Source organism: Podarcis liolepis (genome assembly GCF_965112155.1).
Source record: "Podarcis liolepis genome assembly, chromosome: Z".
Lineage (NCBI taxonomy): Eukaryota > Metazoa > Chordata > Lepidosauria > Squamata > Lacertidae > Podarcis > Podarcis liolepis.
This window is the reverse complement of record NC_139570.1, coordinates 34,653,768-34,677,583: the sequence shown is the minus strand read 5'-3', so window position 1 is coordinate 34,677,583 and position 23,816 is coordinate 34,653,768. Positions and strand designations below refer to the sequence as shown.

At 44.9% G+C, this 23,816-nt stretch overlaps 1 protein-coding gene across 11 annotated transcripts; it reads left to right on the top strand.

The window, feature by feature from the left end:
- The first annotated feature begins 375 nt into the window (after positions 1-375).
- On the top strand, positions 376-22,476 carry MIGA2 (mitoguardin 2). 11 transcript variants are annotated; one of them, XR_014521226.1, is made up of 17 exons: positions 376-621; positions 5,111-5,335; positions 6,446-6,656; positions 7,451-7,563; positions 8,002-8,119; positions 8,660-8,793; positions 9,529-9,643; positions 10,846-10,952; positions 11,982-12,097; positions 13,293-13,365; positions 14,144-14,230; positions 15,263-15,361; positions 15,700-15,834; positions 17,434-17,487; positions 18,302-18,418; positions 19,048-21,174; positions 21,336-22,476. XR_014521226.1 is itself a non-coding variant. In XM_083484480.1 (16 exons), the coding sequence occupies exons 2-16, from the start codon at positions 5,240-5,242 to the stop codon at positions 19,246-19,248; spliced, it is 1,776 nt and encodes a 591-aa protein (XP_083340606.1). In that variant the 5' UTR covers positions 389-621; positions 5,111-5,239; the 3' UTR covers positions 19,249-22,476. The 11 variants fall into 11 exon arrangements, 5 of the variants coding, with proteins under 5 accessions (XP_083340606.1, XP_083340608.1, XP_083340604.1 ...); XR_014521227.1 differs by having other exon boundaries at positions 492-621; positions 9,526-9,643; XR_014521228.1 differs by having other exon boundaries at positions 551-680.
- The last annotated feature ends 1,340 nt before the right edge of the window (positions 22,477-23,816 follow it).

Below are 23,816 nucleotides of genomic sequence, written 5' to 3'. Positions count from 1 at the left end.
GTCTATGTCTCATCCAGAAAGTACGTATAGCCAGAAACATTTTGGCAAATTTAAAAAATCCGCTCAGACAGAAATTTTAGGTGTCCTAGAAAAAGGGGACACATCATAACTGTCAACGTTTATCTTTTTTTTAAGGGAAATTCCCTTATTCCGAATAGGATTCCTCGCAAGAAAAGGGAAAAGTTGACAGCTATGGGACACATGGCAACCCTAATTTTCTAGTCTCAGGTTATTGATCTCAGGATTCCTTACTGTACAGGAGACGTTGCCCCTTTAAGAGGAGTCCCGCCCCTTGAGCTGTACGTCAATCAGTCCTGAAGCGCACGCCCCCTTTCCCACGGGGCGGGGGCAGGGGAGGAAGAGGGAAACTCCATTGCCGCTCAACCGCACTCGATTTTGCTGCGGTAAGTTAAACCGGCGACGCGGTGGAGGGGCGAAGGGCACCCATTGGCTCTCGCACGGGGTTGAGGGGGCCACTTTCATTGGCCGAGAAGGCTGCCAATTGGAGGTCTCCCCACGGCGCCCTGCCCCTTGCTGACAACAGGCGTGTTAGGCTGTGAGGCTGAGTCGTAGCCGGGAAGGAGACGCTGCCCTTTTGAAGCCATGGAACGCCGATGCACGGTGAGGGCTTCTCAATCCCCCCATCAGGAAGGTGGTATTGTCCGACCCGCTTAGGGCAGGTGCGCGGTGGTGTGTTCCATTATGCGGAAAGGGGCGAGGGGGAGTGAGGGAAATCTGTTATTACCTTTCATTCCAAAGAGCCCTGCGCGAACGAAAGGAGCTCTTGGGCAAGTACTTTGCTGGAAAATGATAATGTCTCAGTTTACGTTGCTGCTGCTGTTTCCTCGTATTTGCCATCACTTCATTTGTGGTAGGGTCCTCAGCCCATTTGTGCCATGGCATCCTTTGGCCAAGCCTTTTCCTACCTTCCCAGTTTCCGATTGTGCTTCCAACTCCGTAAAATTTGGCGACCGTTACTTAGGCTTGCTGCCTTAATGGGTCTCCCTGGTTCAGGTGCAGTTTACCTCAACAAAACGCTAGTTCGTTGCTGGGGGTGGTGGAACTTGAGACATTGCTTGGGGTTGGACGCGTCTGTGATTTAGGATGGCTTTAAAACGGGGTCGGGGAGAGTGGATGAATTGATGGAGGACTGAGCTGCTGGCAAGCTAAGGACAATCTCCATGGCCAGGGGCAGCCTGCCTCCAAAATGCCACCCCAGAGAGTAGCAAACAGGAGTACAGTACTGTAGTCTCTTTCTCTGCATGCTGTTGCTTTGGGGTTTCCCCGGCATTTACACTTGGTGAAATGCGACGCTCGGCTTTTGTTCTGATTGAGAAAGTCTTTTCAAAGCAAAAGTAAAAGTAAACTGAACATAGTACAGTGGTACCTCGGGTTACATAAGCTTCAGGTTACATACGCTTCGGGTTACAGACTCCGCTAACCCAGAAATAGTACCTCAGGTTAAGAACTTTGCTTCAGGATGAGAACAGAAATCGTGCGGTGGCAGCGGGAGGCCCCATTAGCTAAATTGGTGCTTCAGGTTAAGAACGGACCTCCGGAATGAATTAAGTACGTAACCATAGGTACCACTGTATGTCGCTTTGCTAGTGGTGTTTGGTGATGATTATGAAATAGGAACTTAGGGTCCAGGGGCTCTATTCATGGGGGGGGGCAAGGATGGGATGGCTGTTGGATTCAAGAGGGCATTTGAGAGGGCTTATTCTGGCTGCAGGCTGCTGAAAGATGCTTTGCATGGAGAGGGTCCCAGGTTCAATCCCCAATGGCACCTCCAGGTAGGGCTGGGAATGTCCCTTCCTGAAACCCTGGAGAACCAGTCAGTGTAGACAATATTAAGCTAGTTGGACCAGTGGCCTGTCTCAGAACATGGCAGCTCCCTATGCTCTACTTTGGTCTGTAACTCAGTTGCAGAGCATCTGCTTTGCATGTAGAAGGGCCCTGGTTCCATCCCTGGCATCTCCAGATGGGGATGTCCCCCAGTGGCATAGCGTGGGGAGTGCAGGGGGGGTGGCCGCACCGGGCGGAACATCTGGGGGTTAGGGTTAGGGGCCGCAAATCCACGGGTTAGGGGCGCAAATTACTTGCCTTGCCCCGGGTGCTGACAACCCACGCTACGCCACTGATGTCCCCTGCCTGAAACCCAGGAGAGCTGCTGCCTGTCAGTGTAGACAGTACTGAGCTAGATGGGCCAGTTGTCTGACTTAACATAAGGCAGCTTCTGATGTTCCTATACAATACAGCCCACTTACATCAGAACTTGAATATTACTTTGTGTTTCAGGGAAGGGCCATAGCTCTGTGACAGAGAATCTGTTTTGTGTGCAGAAGGTCCCAGGTCCTATTGCCAACATTTCCAGGTAGGGCCTAGGAGAGACTCCCTGCTTCAAACTCTGCAATTACATTGCCTGTCTGTGTAGATTGTATTGAGCTGGATGAACCAATGGTCTGACTTGAGACTATCCCATTTTAATTTAGCCATTTCTTCACAACCATGAGGCCTGGTATCTTTCTTTATTTTTAGAGGAAGGGCCATAGTTCAGGGGCAGGGCACCTGCCTTAGACAATGAAGGACCCAGATTCAATCCCTGGCATCTCTAGGTCTGCCTCGGTATGTCCTGTTGCTGAAACCCTGGAGAGCCATTGCTGGCAGTCAGTGCAGGCAATACTAAGTTAGATGGCCCAATAGTCTGACTTGATATAAGGCAACTTCCTATGACGGCAATGATATAGTCACTTAAAAGTTCTGTGCCAAGGATTACAACAGAGACGTGATTGAAAATGAAGGAGGGATGAATGCCAGGGATGAGTAGGTGTTCATCAAATTGTAACAAATGTAGCTGGTGTTCTGCACTCCTGCAGACGAGAGTGATGGGTTGGGTTGGGACAACTGATAACCTAGGTGCCTGATGGTAACTAATTTGTACCAACTCTACTGGGTGGTGTGTGTGTGCCTGCTCCACTGAGCAAAGGTTGCTGTAAGGAGGGTGTTTTTTTCTGCACATCAATTTGGAAAAGATCTGACACGGGTGTATAAAAAATAAATGCATGCATACATTTAAAGTTTTCCACCCTCTTGTTGTAGTTGCCCAGTTGGCATCACTGTTCATAAGCACTGCTTGAGAAAACCCTGTTGCTTTGCAAATAATCTGACAATTACTGTATTTTTCCATCTATAAGACTCCCCCATGTATAAGACACTCCCTATTTTGGGGGACTTAGATTTAAGAAAATGGGGGGGAGATGTATCTGTGTATAAGAAGCCCCCTAATATTTGACATTATTTTTTAGGAAAAAAATCTAGTCTTATAGATGGGAAAATACGGTACATAGAGCACCTTCTATTCATTTATTTTGAAATCATTGCATGTAGAAGAGTAGCATGTGAAAGAGAAAACCAGATTAAAGTCCTTCCCCTTACAAGCTCCTTTTCTATGTGCGGGGACTTCTTTAAACAAACAAAAAACCACGGAGGAACTAATCAGTCACGTGGACAGCTTAGTGTGCCCAGAGACATGCAGCTGAGAAGCAACCCTGACTTGTTACTCTTTGTATCTCTTGGAGTTCTGATTGTCCTTGATTGTCGTCTCCTACAATTTTCAGGTCAGGCCACAAAAAGTCCAGCTGTATCGCCTTAAGAAAAAAACAAAGTCAGTATAACAAGTTATTCTTCAACTCCCACTCTAGCTCAGTGGTTCCCAGAGTGAGCGGATTACCAGGTTTGGGGGGCGGGGAAGAACAACCAAGAGGCTGGAGGTTTAAATTACAATCAGACTTTGAAAAACTGGCATCACTGTATCAAGTTCCTTAATTCCATTGAATGATTTAAACTAGTGTTAGAGTTGGATTATGAATAAAGGTACAATTAATTTTTAGTGTTTTGAATTTTATTGTGTTGTTATGTTCCTTAGTGGGTCATGCAAACTGCTATTCTGAATCATGCTTTTTATTGGGTAAGGTACGGTATGGGCACTGGGATGAGTTGATGGAAGCATGGGGCAGTGGCCCCCAAAAGTCTGGGAACAGGCTGTCCTGTGTTACAATTATTATAGCACAGATGTATTGTAGGAAGATGCAGCTGTTGATGATCTGGCTACAGCAAAACAATTTTGTTTAAAAAGATGTCCCATGAACTGAAAGTATCTAAAGGGTAGAAATCGAGCGACCTTTTTTTTAAAAAAAAAATACATATTGTGATATTGAGGCACATGGTCACTCAGTGCTACCAGGATATGCAAATGTCTGGCTCATTCAAGACTATATAGAACCTTTATCCTAAATAACAACGGAACTCACAAGTAGATAATGTTTTTATTTTTATAAATAGTTATTATTTGTGAAGGGAATTTTTGTATGAGTCAATACTTCATTTTCTGTTTGGAACTGCATAGTGCCCTTGTACTTTGCTTTTCCTGGCTGTGACGCTGTAAGGTTTAGGTTTTTTTAAATTCTTTTCTTTCTTTTTGTTATGTTTGCACGTTTATTTTTGTTAACAAATAAAAATGAAAACTTTTTATTTAAAAAATCCTCATGTTTGCTTTCTTTTGTTTTTCTTTCCCTTGACTTCAGTCACATTGCATACAGTAGTTTAGTTTGGTCTGATATGCCTCGTAGAGAAAAGCCTTAGTGGAACTTCATGTTCAGGTGCAGTCTACTTGTGTATATTATTTGTTTGTTTGTTTGTTCGTTTGTTTGCTGCTTTTTTTCTCCATGGAGCTCAAGGTGGCTTACGTGGTTCCTTCCCCTCCTTGTGTAATCCCCAGAACAGCCCTGCAAGGGTAAATTAGGTTGAGAGGCAGTGACTGGCCCAAAGCCACCCAGTTAGCTTCATGGCCAAGTGCAGGATTTGAACCCTGGCCTCTCTCAGGTCCTAGTACAACACCCTAGCCACTACACCACAACTGTCAGAAGAAAAGGGATGTATTTTGCCTCCCTTCTCTGCTCATGAGCTGGCCCAAGATGGTCTTCGCTGTTTATTACCCCATGACTGTGCCATTCTGGATGCGCTCTGTGAGAGGGCCCCCTCCGTTAGTTCTGTCTGACTGTCTTCCATTTATTTTTAATTATTTAATTATTGTTTCGTATCTCTGCAACAGGGAGGCGATCTTCCAGATAAGACTGACTGTAGGAGTCTGCCAAAGGAGAGCTGGGTCTCTTGGTGAACTACTTGGCCCAGGTTGTTCCTCACAGTGTCTTCCAGCACATGCCTACAACCTCTGTCAAAAATGGCATTTCAGAGAACTGAGGGGATGTCCATTATTCAGGCTCTGGCAATGACTGTCGCAGAGATACCGGTATTCCTTTACACAACGTTTGGTCAGGTGAATATGCACATTTAATTCATCCCTACGTTTAGAACTTTGAAGACTGGAATCTTAATTGTATTTTTAGGAGAAGGCCCTAGCTCAGTGGTTAGAGCACCTCCTCTGCATGCAGAAGGACCCAGGATCAGCCCTCAGCAGCATCTCTAGGCAGGGCTGCAGAATGCCCCCTGCCATCCCATGGAAGATGGTGCATGCTTGTTTTCTGCTGCTCCAGGGGGCAGGATTCGAACTAATGGATTCAAATGACAAGAAAGGAGATTCCAGCTAAACCATAGTAGATGGTGGACTCTCCTTCATTGTAGATTTCTAAACAGAGGTTGGATGGCCATCTGTTAGGGATCCTTTAGCTGCAATTTCTGCACTGCAGGGGATTGAACTAGATGAGCCTTGGGGTCCCTTCCAACTTTACAATTCTGTGAAGTCCTGGGGGAGCAGCTGCCAGGCAGTGCAGACAGTATTGAGCTAGGTGGTCTGAAATTGTGGAGAGCAGCTGCCAGACAGCACAGGCAACAATAGGTGAGATAGATCAATGGTCTGGTTCAGAACTGGACAGCTTCTAATATGAGAAAGATTTAACTGTGCTGGATAAAAGTTCCTCTGCAAAAATAAATAAATAAATTAACATAGTGCCTGCGGGATAGCTCAGTCAGTAGAGCATGAGACTCTCAATCCCAGGGTTGTGGGTTCGAGCCCCATGTTGGGCAAAAAGATTCCGGCATTGCTGGGGATTGGACTAGATGACCCTCGTGGTCCCTTCCAACTGACCCATTTTATGCTTCTATGATCACCCACCCTGTCACCCTGTGAAGCGCCCACCTTGTGGAACGCCCTCCCATCCAATGTCAAACAGACAAACAAATATATGACTTTAAGTAGACATCTGAAGGCAATCCTGTATAGGGAAGTTTTTAATGTTTGATGTTTTGTTGTGTTTTTATATTTTGCTGTTTTACTGTGTCAAATGTTTTAATTTGTTGGAAGCAACCCAGAGTGGCTGGGGCAACCCAATCAGATGGGTGGCATATAAATAACAAAATTATTGTTATTGCTATTACTACTACTACTACTACTACTACTATTATTATTATTTCCCTTCCTCTTTTGAAGTCTGCCTTTTCTCAGCTGAGGCTCACTCCAGGCCTGCGTAAGGTTCTGTTCGCCACAGCGCTTGGGACGGTTGCCTTGGCTCTTGCAGCACACCAGCTGAAGCGTCGTCGTCGTCGTAAGAAGCAGATTGCCCCGGAGAAGGCGGGGGTGAAGCCCACAGGTGTCCCTGTTCCCATCTTGCCAACGAGGCGGGTCCCCTCCGTCAAGAAAGGTGGCTATGATATCAGAGGGAAGCCAACAGAGAAGCTGGCTACCTGATACCTAGTGAGGGCGGGGGGTGGAGAGGGAATACCAAGGGGTACAAGATGCCACCACACTTAATTGTGTGGAACGGACCTCCTGGTGGGAAGGTGCCACGTCCTGCAGGACACGGTGATAGGTTGAGGGTTTAAAGGACAAGCTAGCCTGGTCCCAAGCTACTTTAGGTGGAGAGGCGGAGATTGCAGGGCACCTGCAGGCCCCAAGTTATGTTAACGTTACTGCTTGCTTGCTTGCGCTATATATATATATATATATATCTCGCCTTTCAGCCAAAAAGGCAACTCCCATTAATAATCATAAAAATACAATAATGTAAATGCAAACAGTATGGATACTTATTCAAAACGTTTCAACAAGACTAAATGTCAAAAACATCCTCATTTCTGCCCCAAAGGCAAATGATGTCTCCTACAAAAATATTAAGGGAAGAGAAGGATGCTTAAGCAGCACCTTCACCTTTTAAGGGTCCCAGGCAGGGCTGGGACTAGGGCAAGGCAGGGGGGAAAGTTAGTGCCCTTTGATGGTTCCAGCAGACTCTCCCTGTAGCAATGCCTAGAAGGCAGCTGGTCCTTCTTATAAGGGTCCCAAACAAACCCCCAGCAATCGGCTAGTCAGAGATTTCCGACGGCTGCCTCTGAAAAGAGATGTACTGCAGCTGAGGTCCCCATTTCATCGTAGCAATTAAGACCCCTCATCACAAAGCCTTTTGTTGTTGTTGTTTGAACCGCATGTTCTGTTTTGCAGGTTACTCCAATAAGCGAGTGCAGAGCCCAAGCAGCAAAAGCAACGACACGCTCAGTGGGATCTCCTCCATCGAGCCCAGCAAGCACTCCAGCTCTTCTCACAGCCTCGCTTCAGTACGAGTTTCTCTTTGCCTTTTGTCTTCTATCCATGTTTCCTAGCCAGGGTGCTGGGCACAGCCTTGTGGCCCTCTGTCTCGCCCTCAGGACTCTCTCCCAGGTCATACTCCCCCACCAGCCCTGCACTGCCCTCCCCCTGCAGTGCCTGTGTTGCTGAAAGGTATCCTTGAACCAGGAGCATGCCTGTTGTTTGTCTGGAAGGAGAGCAGAGGGGTGCAGGTGGCAGGGTGTAGAAAGCACTGGTTTTGCATGGCCAGAACGTAGCAAAAATCACAGTTGCAGTGTTTGGGATTTTTGGAGATAATGAGTAAGAGGTTACATGAAAGAATTTTTAAAAGTGTATGCACCTTAAAAAAAAGAAAAGCACGCTTAATGGGGTGGGAACACTTGAGGCTGCTAACGGTTCTTTTTCTTCCTTCTCTTCTCACCTGGTAGATAGTGGTGGCCAACTCTTCCAGCCCGACTCCAGCGTCAGCAGGACCCTGGGAGACACAACCCATAGAAGATCCAGGAGCAGCAGGAGACTGTAGTGCAGAAAACCTCTACTTCCAAGGTCAGGACCTGGCCTGTTACTGCTATGTACTGTATAAAATGAAATGGTTGCCCCAAAGAAGCTGGAGCAATCTTGTTTTCTGTGGCTCCCATGAATTCAAACTGCAAGGAAGGAGATTCCAAGTAAACGTTAGGCAGAACTTTCTGAGATGAAGAGCAATTGGACAGTGGAATAGACTCCCACAAGAGGTGGTGATCTATCCTTCATTGGAGGCGTTTAGGCAGAGGTTGGATGGTCATCTGTCAGGGATATTTTAGCTGTCATTTCTGCCTTACAGAAGGTAGGACTAGACAACCCTTAGAGGTCTCTTTCAACTCTACAATTTTATGATTCTTTGAAAGCAATTGCTAACTTAAAAAAATGTGGCAGCGTTTCTTTTGTGTTGCCAGTGGAGAGTTTTCCAATGCTGGCCAGAAAAGAGGGAGAAAAAAGATGAACCCTTTTGACTGCTATATTTCCCCCATCTACTGTAAGAAAACCAGTTGTTTTTTTAAAAAATGTGATTCTTTGGCTTCTTTTCTGCCTACCTTGCCTTGACAGGGATGGAGCTGTTTGAAGAGGCCCTGCAGAAGTGGGAACAGGCTCTGACTGCCAGGCAGAGGGACCACACCAGCCCCTCTATCACCTGGGATAATCGTAAAGAACAGGAGTTACTGCCAGAGGATCTCCTGGAGGTATGGCCCCATTAGCTCAGATGTGGGGAAACCTTTGAGCCTCCAGTTGATGCTGAACTACAGCTCCTGGGGCCATTGACCATGCTTCCTGGGGCTGATGGCAGCTGCAGTTCAGCAGCATTCAGCCAGGAAGGGGGGAGTAAAGGGTTCCCCACACCTGAGTTAGTTCAGTGACAGGAGTGAGGAATCTTTGGCCAGAGCACTGAGTTCTAAAGATGCAGGAGCACTGGCTGCACCCTCTGTTTTACAGCCCACAGCCCTCTCCACAGAGTTCATTTATTGATTGCATCCATATCCCACCTTTTTCTCCAAGGCATTCCATGTGGCACACATGGTTCTTCTCCTCATTTAATCCCCAAAACTCTGTGAGGTAGGTTGTAGGCTGAGAGTCAGTGAGTGGTCCCATGACCCATAGAGCGTCATGGCCAGCTGGTGATTTGAACCCTGGTCTCCTAGGTCCTAGTCCAATGCTTACTACTACATTGCACTGGCACTCATGGTGGTTGCCATGGCAAGGCTGCCTGAATGAAGCTCATGGATCACTGATGGTCTGCAGACCTCACTTTGGGTACCTCCGGCCTCCCTTGCTGCCTGTTGGGGATTTCATTGGATGTTCTTTTTTAAAAAATCAAGCTTGCTATAAATCATTCCTACTAGCTTCGGGGGCAGGCTGTTGATGGGTGTGAGCCCTACAAGGTTTAATAAATGCTATATATCTTTTTTTCTATTAAGCAGGAATCCCAGAAAATAGAGTTTGCAGAGAAGCTGGAATCCCTCTTGCACCGGGCGTATAACCTCCAGGAAGAATTTGGTTCCACCCTCCCTGCTGACAGCATGCTGCTAGACCTGGGTGAGTAGGGCTAGGATCCAGCTGTGGGCCAAGTTCTAGGTATTACTATTAGTATATACAGTCCTTAACAAACTTGGGACCAGTTTGCCTATCAGATTCCCAACTCCACTTGTGCTTACTTGACTGCTTTGATAGGCAAAACTGGCACTGCTACAGGTCCTGCATAATGCCTGTTTCACAATTGTAAGACCTCAGTTTTTTAGTGTGACAGCACCTACACTTGGGAACTCTCTTCCTTTTGATACCAAGCAGCCATAGAATCATAGACCTTGGTGTGGTCTGACCAAGGCTGAATAGAGTGGGACTGTTACGTCCCTTAATCTGGACACAATACTTCTGCTGATGCAGCCCAGAATAGCATTAGCTTTTTCTGTTGCTGCATCACCCTGTTGACTCATGTTAAACTTTTGGTATACTAAGACCCTTAAATTCTTTTTACATGTGCTACTGGCAAGCCAGGTGTCCCCCATCTTATGCAAATGGGATGAGCATCCCCTCAATTCCTTAATCCAAGTCGTTAATTAAGATGTTGAACGACAACAGGCCCAGGCCAGGACAGAACCCTGTGGCGTCCCGCTTGTTACTTTTCTCCAGGATGATGAAGAACCATAAGTGAGCACTCTTTGGGTTCGGTTAGTCAACTAGCTACAAATCCACCTAGCAGTAACCTCCTCCAGTCACCTTCAGTGTACTCTTTTTGGAATGTACTAAAAACCTTTTTGTTTAGACAAACCTACCGAGATGTTTAGAAAGTTGATGCATGATTAATCTGCATTTTAGGCTTTGGTTATTTCAACTTTTTGAAAGTCTAAAATCATGGTTATTTATTTTTCTTAGTGATCATTATATTGTTACGTGTGTGTGTGTGTGTGTGTGTGTGTGTGTGTGTGTGTGTGTATATATATATATATATATATATATATATATATATATATATATATAAATTTGTAACCTTCTTTGAGTTCTTGGGGATTTTCTTTGAAAAATCAGGCAGTGCATAAATTGAATGAAACAGGTAAATAGACAAAAAAAAAAAACAGAGGCAGGACAGACTCCCCCTTGACTTAGCAGGAATGTTCTTTGATATTATACAGGTAAAATTGGGGGTGAGGGTGGTGACCTCAAAAATGTGTGTGTTGAGCATCATACTAGTTTGCTTATTATTTTGATGTCTGAATCTTCCCACTCCCCATCTTCCCCAGAGAGAACACTCATGTTCCCACTGACAGAGGAATCTCTAAGACTCCGGGCTGACGATGATGATGAAAACAGCTTGACCTCAGAGGATTCCTTCTTCTCTGCTGCTGAGGTGATTTGTACTGTGTGCTGTGGTTTTCCAAACTTGCTGCCTTCGTGGTGATGGGGAATCCCTTCCATGTTTGCTTGTCCATTTCAGTAAATTTGCTTTGAGCATGTTGCAGAGGGTTGAGCTGTCTTCAAGGCAGTATTGCCCACAAACCATTCCTTTTTTGGGGAAAAGTCCTATAAATAACTAACCAGATTACACAGCAAATTATTCCTATGGACCCAGAGGTGGTACAGTCATACCTTGGTTGCCAAATGCCTTGGAACTCATATGCTTTGGCTCCTGAACGATCGAAAACTGGAAGTGAGTGTTGCGGTTTTCGAATGATTTTCGGAAGCCAAACGTCCGGCATGGCTTCCACGGCTTCCGATTGGCTTCATTCTGTTCGAGAACCAAGCTATGACTGTACTATCAGTTTCCAGAATTTCAAAGCTTAATGAATAAATATTTTGATCATCTGCTAACAGCTGCAAAGCTAGTAATAACTGTAAACTGGAGATCTCTCAGATCTTTTTTGGAGCTTGGATCTCACAGGTCTGGGGCTTGACGGTCATGGACAAATTAACTGCCTTAAAGCCTGAACATCTTACAGGAAAGAGGAGTATCACCTTCCATTCAACATTGTTCGGTTTTATGCAGCATGCACAATCTTTTGAACATGGCTTTTGCCCACCAAGAAGAACACATGGAATACTCTGGAATGACACTTGCAATTAATTATATTACTGATGCTTGTGAAAACAGAAGCTGTGTCCTACTTAGAGACAAATCTGCACTCTGGGAGGGAGTTTTATTTGTTGATGTTACTATTCAATTCTGTTTAAGTTTGGAATCAATAAAATATGTTTTTTTCAAAAAACAAAAAAAGAAGGGCAGTCCTGGGTACAGTGTCATTGCAGTAGTCAAGTCTGGAACTCAGAGAAGCATGGATTAGCTTGGCACAATCCAACCCAACATTGCCTTAGGGCAGCTTGGTATTTGGGAATTGTGGCCTTCGGGTGACATCAGTTTTATTCTGTTACATTTTTGCAGCTCTTTGATTCTTTTCAAATCGGGGATGCTCCTTTCCAGCTCTCCAAGCCGGTCGCGGCATATGAAGAAGCTTTGCAGTTGGTGAAGGATGGACAGGTGTCATGCAGGACTTTCCGGTGAGCAAGCGAGCTGATCTGTACCAGAAAGCTCCATATAGTCTGTGTATTGTGTGCTACTACTCCTGGGAGGTGGTGGGATTACCTAGAGCAGGTGTTGGCAGTGTGCGGCCCATGGGCTGGATGTGGCCCACGAAGACCATTTTACTGGCCCATCAGCCACCCCTGAACCGAGCCACCTGCTCAGTGAGTCCTCCATGCGCTGCGCTAAACTGGTGCAGCACGGTGTGGGGACTCGCCGAGTGGCGCCGGAAATCGCGTCTGCGCATGTCCAGATACCAAAAATTGCTTCTGCGCAGGTGCAGTTTTTGGCGTCTGGCCGTGCACAGAAGCAATTTCCAGCGCTGCGGATATGCGCAGATGTGATTTCAGGTGTTGCGCTGCACCAGCCCAGCCCATGGACGATCTCTGTGGGAGTGATCCGCCCATGGCCGGTAAACCTTGTCGACCCCTGACCTAGAGGGATGCTAAGAAGCAAGGTGGCTTTGGCACTGGAGGAGTTAACAGGTGTAAAACATTCCTGTTTGGAGAAGCCTACCCAGATGCTTAGAAAGTTGAAGTAATTTTGATCTGTTTTAGTATTTTAATCTGTTTTTGTATTTAGTATGGTACATGATATCTTTATTGTCATTGTCCCATACAGAACAATGAAATTGGAAATCTACGTAAAACATTCAAAAACCCCTAAAAACTCTGAAACCCGATTTTAAAATACAATATACTATAGAGACTCCTTATGCTGCGTTTAGAACCAGAATTGCATTTGCGTAGAAACTGTTTCTCAGGCAGCTAGTCCTGGTCTTTATAACCCTATACCTTCTTCCAGAAGGCAGAAGCTGAAAGAGATCATTTCCAGGGTGCGTACTATCCTGCGCTATCTCTGCAGCTTTCTTATGGCACCTGACAGCATAGATTTGATCTAAGGTGGGAAGAGTGCACCCAGTTATTCTCTCTGCAGTCTTTACAACCCTGGACAGCATTGTTTTTGGTGTGAATGTGGCCAGCAATACATTGTCCTGTCTCACTTTTGGAGATGCCAGTCATTATGTGTCCTGCCTTGCCCCTTGCGGCAGCCATTTTGTCACTGGAACCCATAGGCACTCTCTCACTGACCCTTTCCTCAAGGGATATGTGCCTAAGGAGCGTCCTGAATGTTTACAGGTACCTCCATTTTCACCCCTCTCTTCTCTTCTAGGACAGAGCTTTTGGGCTGCTATAATAACCACGACTTCCTGGCAAAGCTCCACTGTGTCAGACAAGCCTTTCAGGTAGAGAAATGCCAACTCTCATCCAGACCCCTATTCCACCTCTGTGCAAATGTGCTACTGTGGTTCTGTTTTGAGAGGTCAGTGGCTGGCTGGGCCCATGATTGGCATGCAAGAGGTTCCATGTTCAACTTCTGGTCTTCTCCAGTTAGACAAATAAGTTGCCAGATAAGAGGAACAGAAGAAGTTGCTTTATACTATGTGTGAGGCCATTGGTCCATCTAGGTCAGTACTGTCTAAATTGACTGGCAGAGGCTCTCCAGGGTTTCAGACAGGGTTTCTTCCCCAGCTCTACCTGGAGATGCAATTGGGGATTGAACCTGGGACCTTCTGCATGTAAAATAGATACTCTACCGCTGAGCATTTTACCTAAAAAAAAATAAGGTTCTAGTCCTCATGGTTCTAAATAATGAACTAATTTAAATAGGAAGCTGCCTTCTACTGAATCAGGCCCATTGGTTTATCTAGCCCACTTCTGCCCACACTGACTGGCAGCAGCTCTCCAGAGTTTCAAGAGGGAGACATTCCCAGCCGTACTTGGAGATGCCACTGGGAGGGTTGAACCTGGGACCTTCTCTATGCACAACAGATGTTCTAACCCGTGAGCTACAGCCTCTTCTTTTCCTGAGAGCTGCTCCCAATCAGAGAGAAAATAACAGACAGACAATCATCATCTCCTGGCCAAGGGCTACTTAGAATCTTTTACATCAATCACACTGCTGTTTTCCTCCTTCTTTCCATGGAAAGGATTGTTATCTCTGAATGGGACTCTCTTTTGCAGGAACTTCTTCGGGATGACAGAAACCAGTCCTTTTTTGGGGAGGTGGGGAAGCGGATGGTGATGGGGTTGATGATCAAGGCTGAAAAGGTAAGGGGGCCAGTTGAGGGAGAGAGGTGGCTTCAGCCATCACCATGGTTGCAGGGGACAGTTCTTACTCCTCATCTATTCCAGTGTTTCCCAAAGTGGGTGGTGGTGCCCTCTGGAGGAGGATTCCCCGGGAGTCTCTAAGAGGCAAGGGACCGGCAGGGATGCCGGAGGTGTAAAGGACTATCACATTTTGAAATGCTGGCATCACTGGGTCAAGTTCTTCAGTTTTGTTGAATTAAAGTTAAATAGTATTAATGGGGTTCTGAACAACTGTGAAATTAACTGCTACTGTCATGAAATTGTTAGTTATTATCTTCTTTAGCGGGTCATTCAAACTGCCATTCTGAACAATGCTTTCTGTAGAGTAGCAGGGTGAGTCTATGGAACCCCAAGGGATCAGTGGCCCAGAAAAGTTTGGGAACCACCAATCTATTTGTTCTATAGCAAAGTCAGGGGCAACTTCTGTGGTCATCCAGATGTTGCTAGACTACAACTTTGGTAGTTTCTGCACCATCGGCTGGAGGCTGATTAGTGCTATGAGCCCAGCCATGTCTGTCTACCCAATTCTCCCACCCCACCTCTAGCAGAACAAGACTGATCTGAAACCACAACCACTTCACTCCACTTTTTCTTTATTTCTCTATGTGTATATTCCACAGCTACAATTCATAGAGTTCCCCTGTGAAGAGGGATTGATTATTAAGCCATCCTGGGAAGGGTAGCTCTGGGAGAGGAGTGGGGGCGGTTTCCAACTCTCAGCAACCTGAACAAACGACAGCTCCCAGAATTCTTTGTAGGGGGAGGAGCCATGACTGTTTAAAGTGGCAATATATTGCTTTGAATGTGTTGTGAAGGTGGGGCTTACTTTCTGATTAGAGCTGACCTGATGAAATGAACACATATAAGTTTAATCGTGCCCATTTTCAGTGGGTCTGCTCTCAGTTAGACTGATGTTGTTCAGTCTGCTGTGGTGCTGAGTTGTAGCATAGATTTAGCAACTGAGCTGTCTCTCTGTTCCTCCCCACATCCCAGAACACCAAGGGCTTCCTAGAAAGCTATGACGAGATGCTTCAATATACGCTGAGGCAGGAGACCTGGCCCACAACTCAGAAGGAGTTGGAAGGACGAGGGGTTTGTGTCGTTTTCTCCTTTTTGAAATAAAATAAAAAGTAGTCAGTGAAAGCTGTTGTTATTATTGATTCATACAATTTACATGCCACTTGATTGTAAAAAAGAACAAACTCTAACAACCCTCAAAGCAGTTTGCAAAGAATAAAACAATGGAATTATCAGCAAAAAAGTTTTTTAAAAGATTCAAGCATTGATTAAAATAAGTAAATGGTTCTAAATTTTTTTTAACATTGTGTTTTAATGCTGTAACCCATGCTGGGACATTGTGGTGAAGGGCAAGTAATATATAAACTGTTGTTGTTGAGGCCTGTCAGTTTACCTGTATTTCTCCTTCCCAGGTGGTCTGCATGAGCTTCTTCGATATTGTGTTGGATTTCATCCTTATGGATGCCTTTGAGGACCTGGAGAACCCGCCTTCCTCGGTGCTGGCTGTCCTGCGGAACCGCTGGCTCTCGGACAGCTTCAAGGAGACGGTGCGTCTGCTGGACATACCCCCCCACTGGGAAGGAGAAATATTTGTTTTTATTTATTTGAACTTACACCTCTAAGGAGCTGAAGATGGCATACATGGTTCTCCTAATTCTCAGGAGGTAGGCTAGGCTGAGAGAGGCAGTGACTGGCCCAGGGTCACACCCAGTGGGCTTTATGGCCGAGGGGGGATTTGAACTAACCCCGGTCTCCCATGTCCTAGTCCAGCACTCTCACTACACCACCTCACTGGCTCTGATTTATGCCACAGTGCAAATCTTACCCATAGGGCATCGTTCAGCCAGGTTCCAGCTTGTTCTGTGATCCCTGACCCCCAGGGCCGGATTAAGACCTTTACGAGCCCCATTTGTAATTTGAAATAAAAACAGCGCTAAACTCTAAATTTAAATAAACAAACACAGATTTATTGCAACCCATGACAGGATCTGATTTCCTTGCATTATTTTGAACTACACTAGTAGGATGCCCCCCTGGTTTAGGTGGGGATAAGAAAAAATTGGGGTAAGAGTTGTAAGGAGGTCTAGTAAAGTTCTGATTTTTCTCATGATTGTTTTGAAATATCAAATGTCAAATTATTTATAAATAAATACATTCTATTTTCTTTTGCTTTGCCAGTGCCCAAACGCACATTTTGGTTGTCCAGAAGTTCCCAGCCCCCACTTAAAATATAGGTCCATTTTCAATCCCTGGACTTGGTCTGGAAAAGTGAATTTCCTCCAGCAAGCCATGAATTGGCCATTAATGCACAAGACACACACAAATGGGGGGACCTGCTTGACAGGTTTAGGGTAGAGTTAGGTTCTAAGTCTGAGAAGAAGGCTGTGAATTTTAAGGGCTGTTGTTCCAGGAGGTGTCTGGATGATGATTGAGTCAGGCGGAGGGGAGACTAGCCTTGGTGCTCACTGAAGACTAGAATTCATGAACATCCATTGAAGCTGAATGTTGGAAGATTCAGGACAGATAAAATAAGGTCCATCTTCATGGAGAGCATAGTTAAACTGTGGAATTCGCTCTCACTGGAGGCAGTGATGGCCATCAACCCTAATGGCTTTAAAAAAGGATAGGGCAAATTCATGGAGGCTGGCTGTGCATTGCCTCCATAGTTTGAGGCAGCAATGCTTCTGAATACCAGTTGCTAGAAACTGCAAGAGGAGAGAAGACTCTTGTGTTCAAATCCTGCTTGTCGGTTTCCCATTACTAGAAGCTGGTTGGCCACTGTAAGAAGAGGCTGGACTAGATAGGGCATTGGCCTGATCCAGCAAGACTCTTTTGATGTTCTCAGAATTTTTTTACTGGTTTCGTTCTGAGTTTTTTGGAGTGCAACCCTCCCCCCCCCATAAAGTGCTTACAAATTTCTTAGACCCTGATCTTTTCAACCTGAACTTAGAAATCAGCTTCAGATAAACTGAAATAGCAACAGATTCCTTGGAGAAAGGTGCAGTGGAAAAGATCCGTTGCTTCGTAAATTGTAATGTGGGGACTTCAGACTGTAGTGGTTCAACAGCTGTAGGTTGTCGGCCTTTGAAATAAAAGTTGGCAGCATGATGACAGTCTTGCTTTTTCCTTTATGTATTTAATTTCAGGCTCTTGCCACTGCCTGCTGGTCGGTTCTGAAAGCTAAGAGGCGGCTTCTATTGGTAAGTTTAATGGTATAGTTGACTTACATACAATGGTTGGTTAGCAAGTTGATTTTTGTGGGGAGGAGGCTAATGGTCTAATTGATTCTCATTTGTAAAAATTTGCTTCCTGGTGTCTAGAGGATATTTTGTTTAGTTGTTTACTATGTTCATTATGAATTTTACTGTCTTTTTGTAGCTGATATTTTATGTGTGATGTTTATCTTGATACTAAAGAGGATGCTTTTAAGTCACAATGTGGCTGTATCAGTTTGTTTTGCAGTCCTTATGAGTGGTGTAGTCACATTGCAATGTACAAAGAGTTGCTATCACATCATCATTTTTATTTCTTAAATTTATATCCCGTCCATCACAGGGCAGTTTACAGTATAAAAACACAAAAAACACAATGCTAGTCCTTCTAGGAGTGGACCCAATAACATTTTTTTGTTTTATTATTCATTTATTGCCAGCCCCCCTACACCTTAAGGTCCCGGGGCAGTTTACAACATTAAAACATAGTATTAAAAACAGTTTGAAACAACTTGCAGTCATGAAAATAAGGGTTAATGGCCATGACCAAGTTAGACCCATCCATTACAGTTGGTCTACTCTCGGTATGCCTTAGTTGGCTACAGCAACCCAAAGTATTTTAATAAAATTGGGTTGCATCCAATGTCAGTCCTGCTCAGAATGGACCTGTTGAAACAGATGGACAACCTCAGGTACATTTATTCTAATGGGTCTGCTCTGAGTAAAAGTTAAAAATATATCCCATTACAGTGTGTGTGTGTGTGAACCACTGTTCAGTTTGTTTTTCTTTCTCCCACATCAGGTCCCAGACGGCTTCATATCCCATTTCTACTCCGTATCGGAGCATGTGAGCCCTGTTCTTGCCTTTGGTTTCTTGGGGCCAAAGGAGCAGCTCTCCGAGGTTTGCTGCTTCTTCAAGGTAAATAAAGTTAAAAATCATAGAACTGGAGAGTTGGAAGGCTCCCAAAGTCCAACCTCCTGCAATACAGGAAATACAGCTAATTTTAATTAATTTTTGTTAAATCTTGGAGACTGCTTTACCTAAACTTTTCAATTCTAAAGATAAAGAAATAATACCAGTTGCACTGTAACTTAAAAAAAGAAAAAAAGAAAATCCACTTCTGGTCGTACGTTATTTATCTATTTCATAAAATTTATATACTTCTTGACGGTAGAAAGTGGTTAATACTTACTGATTGTTTCTTGCAACACTGCAAACCCACCCCCAAATGGTGTTATGTATTTTTTCTTTAATATCTGCGGTACCATTTGTTACCTGAACATTGAAAAGGAGTCTGAGGACTGCATGAAGTTTCGAGTTCACAAGTTTCCCACCCGCAGCCTAAGACAATGTTCAGTTTTTATTACAAGCTAACTATCTTGCTGGTTCTTTCTCATCCCTTTCCCCAGCACCAGGAGGTGTTGGGGGCCACATGAAATGAGGCCAAGGGCCACATGTGTTTCTCAAGCCACAAATTGCCCAGTCCTTCATTTTTTATTGCTAACTATGCTGCTGATTATCTTTCTCCCACTCTCTCTCCTTCCCAGCACCAGATCCTGCAATATTTGAAAGACATGTTTGACCTAGACATTGTGAGATACTCCACAGTCCCGTTGCTAGCAGAAGATATCCTCCAACTCTCTCGGCGCCGCAGTGATATCCTGCTGGGTTACTTGGGGGTTGAGACCATCCCGGAGGTGAATGGGACTCTGCCCAGTGACATTGAACCCTTTGAGGAATTCAACTGAAGCTCGTCCAGGCAACAAGCATCTTCTCTTCTAACAGATTCTCCTGCCCCCACCATCCAGCTGTCCATCCCAACCAAGTGGCTTAATAATTGGCAGCAAAGACACTATTCCGTCCCAACAGTGAGTCAGGGTATTAGCCACTGCCCCAGATGTTCCTTGTTGGATCCAGAGGTTTGGCAAGGGACATTCAGGGGCACTCAGTGAACCTGTTTCTGGCTCATCTGTAGTTCCTGTTTCTTAAAAATCTTTTTCAGCTCTAGCATAAAATGTGAAACACATACCAGGGCCTGAGCCACCCCCTCCAACCCCCCCCCAAACCTGCAAGGTGTGTGGGGGGGTGTAATGCACAAGAACACTTTTCCTTCCTTTTAAAATGTGTGAATGGATTCCTAATGAAATTGGGGAAGAGAAGATAATTGATTTGTTTTGCTGTGTCTATATGTTTGTAAAGGCTTCTGACTTTGTAAAAACCTTAACAGTTCTGGTATGAATTAGAAGGACAGCAGATTGCTGTCTCTCTGTGCTGTGCTGTCATTGCAGCTGCATTTCACTACATCATGGATTTTAAAATGCCATCATAATATTTCCTGTGTGCCCCCTTCCACTTCCTCTATCTCTCTGAGTGGGCAGTATCCTTTTGTTTGTTTATTTTTTCACTAAGCACAATGACAGTGCAGTGGGGGGGGGGAGTTATGTGTTGTAGCTGTGGGGAGCAAGTAGCTTTGGGCATTTTAAGCTGTGGGGAGGTGGTGTATCGATTTTGTTTGTTACCATGTTTGTTACCTGTGATCCTCAGATGAAGGGTGTTACAGAAATTGGATAAATAATAATGATACGGGAAGCTGTTTGGAGCAGTAAGTTGTATAAAAGAAGATTCAGTTCAGAGAGTTTGGGTGCCTGGAAGGGAGAGGCTGATGGCAAGTACTTTAATCCATTCACACCACCACGTGTGGAAAGCACCACATCTGCACTGAGGGATTATCCTTTGACTAAGGTTATGGGACAGACTATATACAATGCATTGAAAAATCAGATTTGGGGCTTTTGGGGGAGAGATGGCCTCCCCCTACTGAAGGTTGGCAGTATTCTTTATGGAAGAATTAGTGATCGAGGGTCAATTCATTCTGTTATTTAAAACTGAGAATTTGTCTCTTCTTCTCCACCTCCTCCCTTGAGCACACAAGGAGCACTTTAATGTTAGGAGAAACCAAAGCTGTGCGTTACTTATGGACCCAGGGAACTATGGTTTGTTCTACCCAAAAAGTTGGTTTAAAGAATAGAAGTGTGCTCTGTTATCTTGGTTTGTTAAGTATTGTGCTGCATTCATACTGTACAATTAAAGTACTGTGATGCCACTCTTCAATTCTACAATCCTATTCTGTGTCCGACCCCTTACAATGCAGGAATATGCAGCTATCATAGTGCTTTAAATATGTGCTGTAAATGTAGCATGCAGATGCCTTCCAGCTGTTCCTGGACATGGTGTCCTTGTACATAATCTCTGGCCCCCGATCACGTTAGCTGTGCCTGATGGGAGTCCTGCCAAGTCGGAATTGCATCCTGTTGGCTAAACCCCTAATTTGAGAACTTAGAATACTAGAAGGCTTGCAGATGCCTGGAAGGAAATAATGGTGCTTGAATGCCTGAAAATGACGGCTAAGAGGATGAGGGATATTGTAAGAGCTGATTAAGATATTTCTCTTGTATATTTTCACTGTTTTGTCGTCTTGTGTAGCTAACCCATCATGCAGCCACATTCTCTAGCAGTGATGAAGAGACTGAGGCACCGTCCAGAAGTTGTTGGACTCTAATTCCCCTTAGCCAGCATGGCCACGGGTGATGGGAGTTGTAGTCCAGTATCAAGTGGAGGGGGCCCCAGGTTCCCACCAGCCCTGCAGTGTAGGAGTTTCTGTGTGGGAAACGGAAGTGGGAAATGGAAGGGGAAAACACTACAGAGCAAGTGTGGGGAACCTTTGGCACTGCATTGTGTTGCTAAACTTCAACTCCCACTATCCCTGGCTATTGACCGTACATGCTGATACTAATGGGAGTAGTAGTTCAGCAAATATCTGGGGGGGGGGGGCAAGGGTTCCCCACACTTGATATCAATGCTGGCGGCAAGTGCATGCAGGAGGATGTATTGCTAGTTGTCAAGGACCAAGGGCCCGATCCACTGGAGATGCAGTCATGCAACAAACATATACTTGTGTTCATATTCACAGATGGTGTCAATAACCAGCAGCACTGTTGGAGTGCTTTTCACTTAGGCCTCTTAAGATGCTAAAACATGTCCACACAAAAAAATGGGTTTTGGTTCTCAGTCCAATCCTAGGAGAAAATGAATGTGACTTGGCATATTTTTCGCAGATTTCAGAGGTCTTTTTACAACCTGTTCCATTAGGTTAAAATGTGTGGGTTGTTTTTAAGGAAAGGAGATACACACAGAGTTTTTTCTATTTGCACGTTAGAATTACTTGTGTAGGTATTTGGTTTCTTTGCTAGAACTTGACTAGAGTTGCCAACTGACCAGAGAAGGAACCTTGCCAAGACTGTTCCTTCGCCTTTTTAACAGCCGCTTGTGCAGAAATCAGCAGGTACAAAGCTTACACATGATCATTTCCTTATGGCAGAACTCATGCATCATGGCAAACCGCAGTTTGCCATCATAAGCTGATTGAGCCTGCTTCACCCCTCCCCACTAACGGGCAGAGCAGACCAGTCATGACCAGCAGCTTAGTGTTATGATCAAACCATAGATTGTAGACAAGGTTTGTTATTGGCTACAGGCTGTGGTTTGTTTCGGAGTGAAACAAACCATGATCTCCACTTCAGATGTAACACTGAGTGATTGTGGTTGTTACTCTTAAGCATGAGAGTGGAGGGGCACAGCAGCCGCTATTAGTTCATGAATTGTTTGGTTAACCATTGTTTTATAGCGTACGGTATGTGTGTGAATACAAGCGGTGAGTCTCAGATCAAGAACGGTTTCCTTTATCTCTTTTTAAAGGACATTCCTGTTAAACCTGAAGCTAATGAATGTAACATTTGTGCCTAATCTGTTTCTTTTTTTAAAATTTCATTTTCCTTAATTGTAAAATATTTGTTGGGAGTTTGTTTTGTTTTGTTGTGCTGCATATCTCACGTCTTTTGCAATTTAATTTAAATCTCTTTTTTTCGTATCCCATTAAGGTTTCGGCATTCAAAGTCAAATAAATCTTTCCTTCATTATCAAACTCTTCACTGAGTCTTCTTTTGCTCATACACAAGTAGAACCTGTTCTTCAGATCATGGGTTGCAGAGGTGGGCAGTCACTTGCTAGACCTCTAAAATCTGCCCCACGACATCATTTTTCCTGAGAGCCTTCCGTTTAGAAGATGAGGTGGCAGAGGGTTTTCTTTGCGTGTGTGCTTTAAACATCAAAAACTTTGCAGCTACTGCAGTGTTATTATTTTATCCCCAAACAGCCCAATGGGTGTGATTCTACTGCATCATTTGGGGGAGGTGGGTATGGGGGAGATGGCTTCCTTGTTGGCTAACCTGTTGCTGGAAATGCCTCCATGCTTTTTTGTGGGGAGAGAAATGGACCCCACAAAAGGAAGACACGGGAATATTCAGTACTAGACTAATTCACACCTGAGTGAATGTGATTTAAGTTATAATAATTGTGTAGGACATTCAAAGCACGTTGAACACACATGACCCCCCCCCCACCTAAAGAATTGTGGGAAGTCGGTTAAGGGTGCTGAGAACTGTTAACTCTGTGAACATAGTGTCCAATTGCCCTAGAAATGTTGGGGCTGTCATGAAAACCCTTAAGCCTTCATGAGTTCTTACTTTGTCATGCAGAGTCCCAAATTCCTAATGCAGCCCCCTTTTTTCCAAGGGGCCAATGGGAAGCAGTGGCAGGTTGGGTTCCTAGGGTTCTTGCCTAGCTAGGAAGAAGAGGGAGCAGGGCGGTGCAGACAACAGACAACAGCTGGATGGTGAGGCAGCCAATAGGAAGCACAGAGGCCCTACCAGCATGGGAGGTAGGAGGGAAGGTAACAAATCAAACACAGGGGCAGGAGGCTGCAGCATCCTTGGCCAAGCCAGAGTAGCAGGAAAAGGGCTTTCTTATGTTAACGGAAAAATCCGAGGGCTCCCTTGGACAAAAACAAAGACACCAACCAGGATAACTTGGAGCAAAACAGCAGCCTGTAGGCTTGGCCTTTATTGAACTGTTGCAACAGGGTATTCCCCTCACTTGCAAGAGAGAGGAAAGACCCAGAAAGATGGTGTGCAAGACCTTATAAAAACTTCTGAAATTCCCATCCTCCAGGTCAAGCCCACCCCCAGAAACATCATGCATACATTACAGAAAGGAGGGGTTGACATCATGCATACATTACAGAAAGGAGGGGTTGAGGGAGGAGTTGTGGTGGTAACCTGAGTGTCCTGTCACCTGGCTGGTTCCTCCTTTCCCCCTGCCCATGAGTCACTTCCAGGAGACAAAGGGGAGTTTGCAGTTTCCTGCCCCCAGAGGGAAGATCTGATTATTGTCCTTTGTTTCAGTCCATGCTGAATCCACT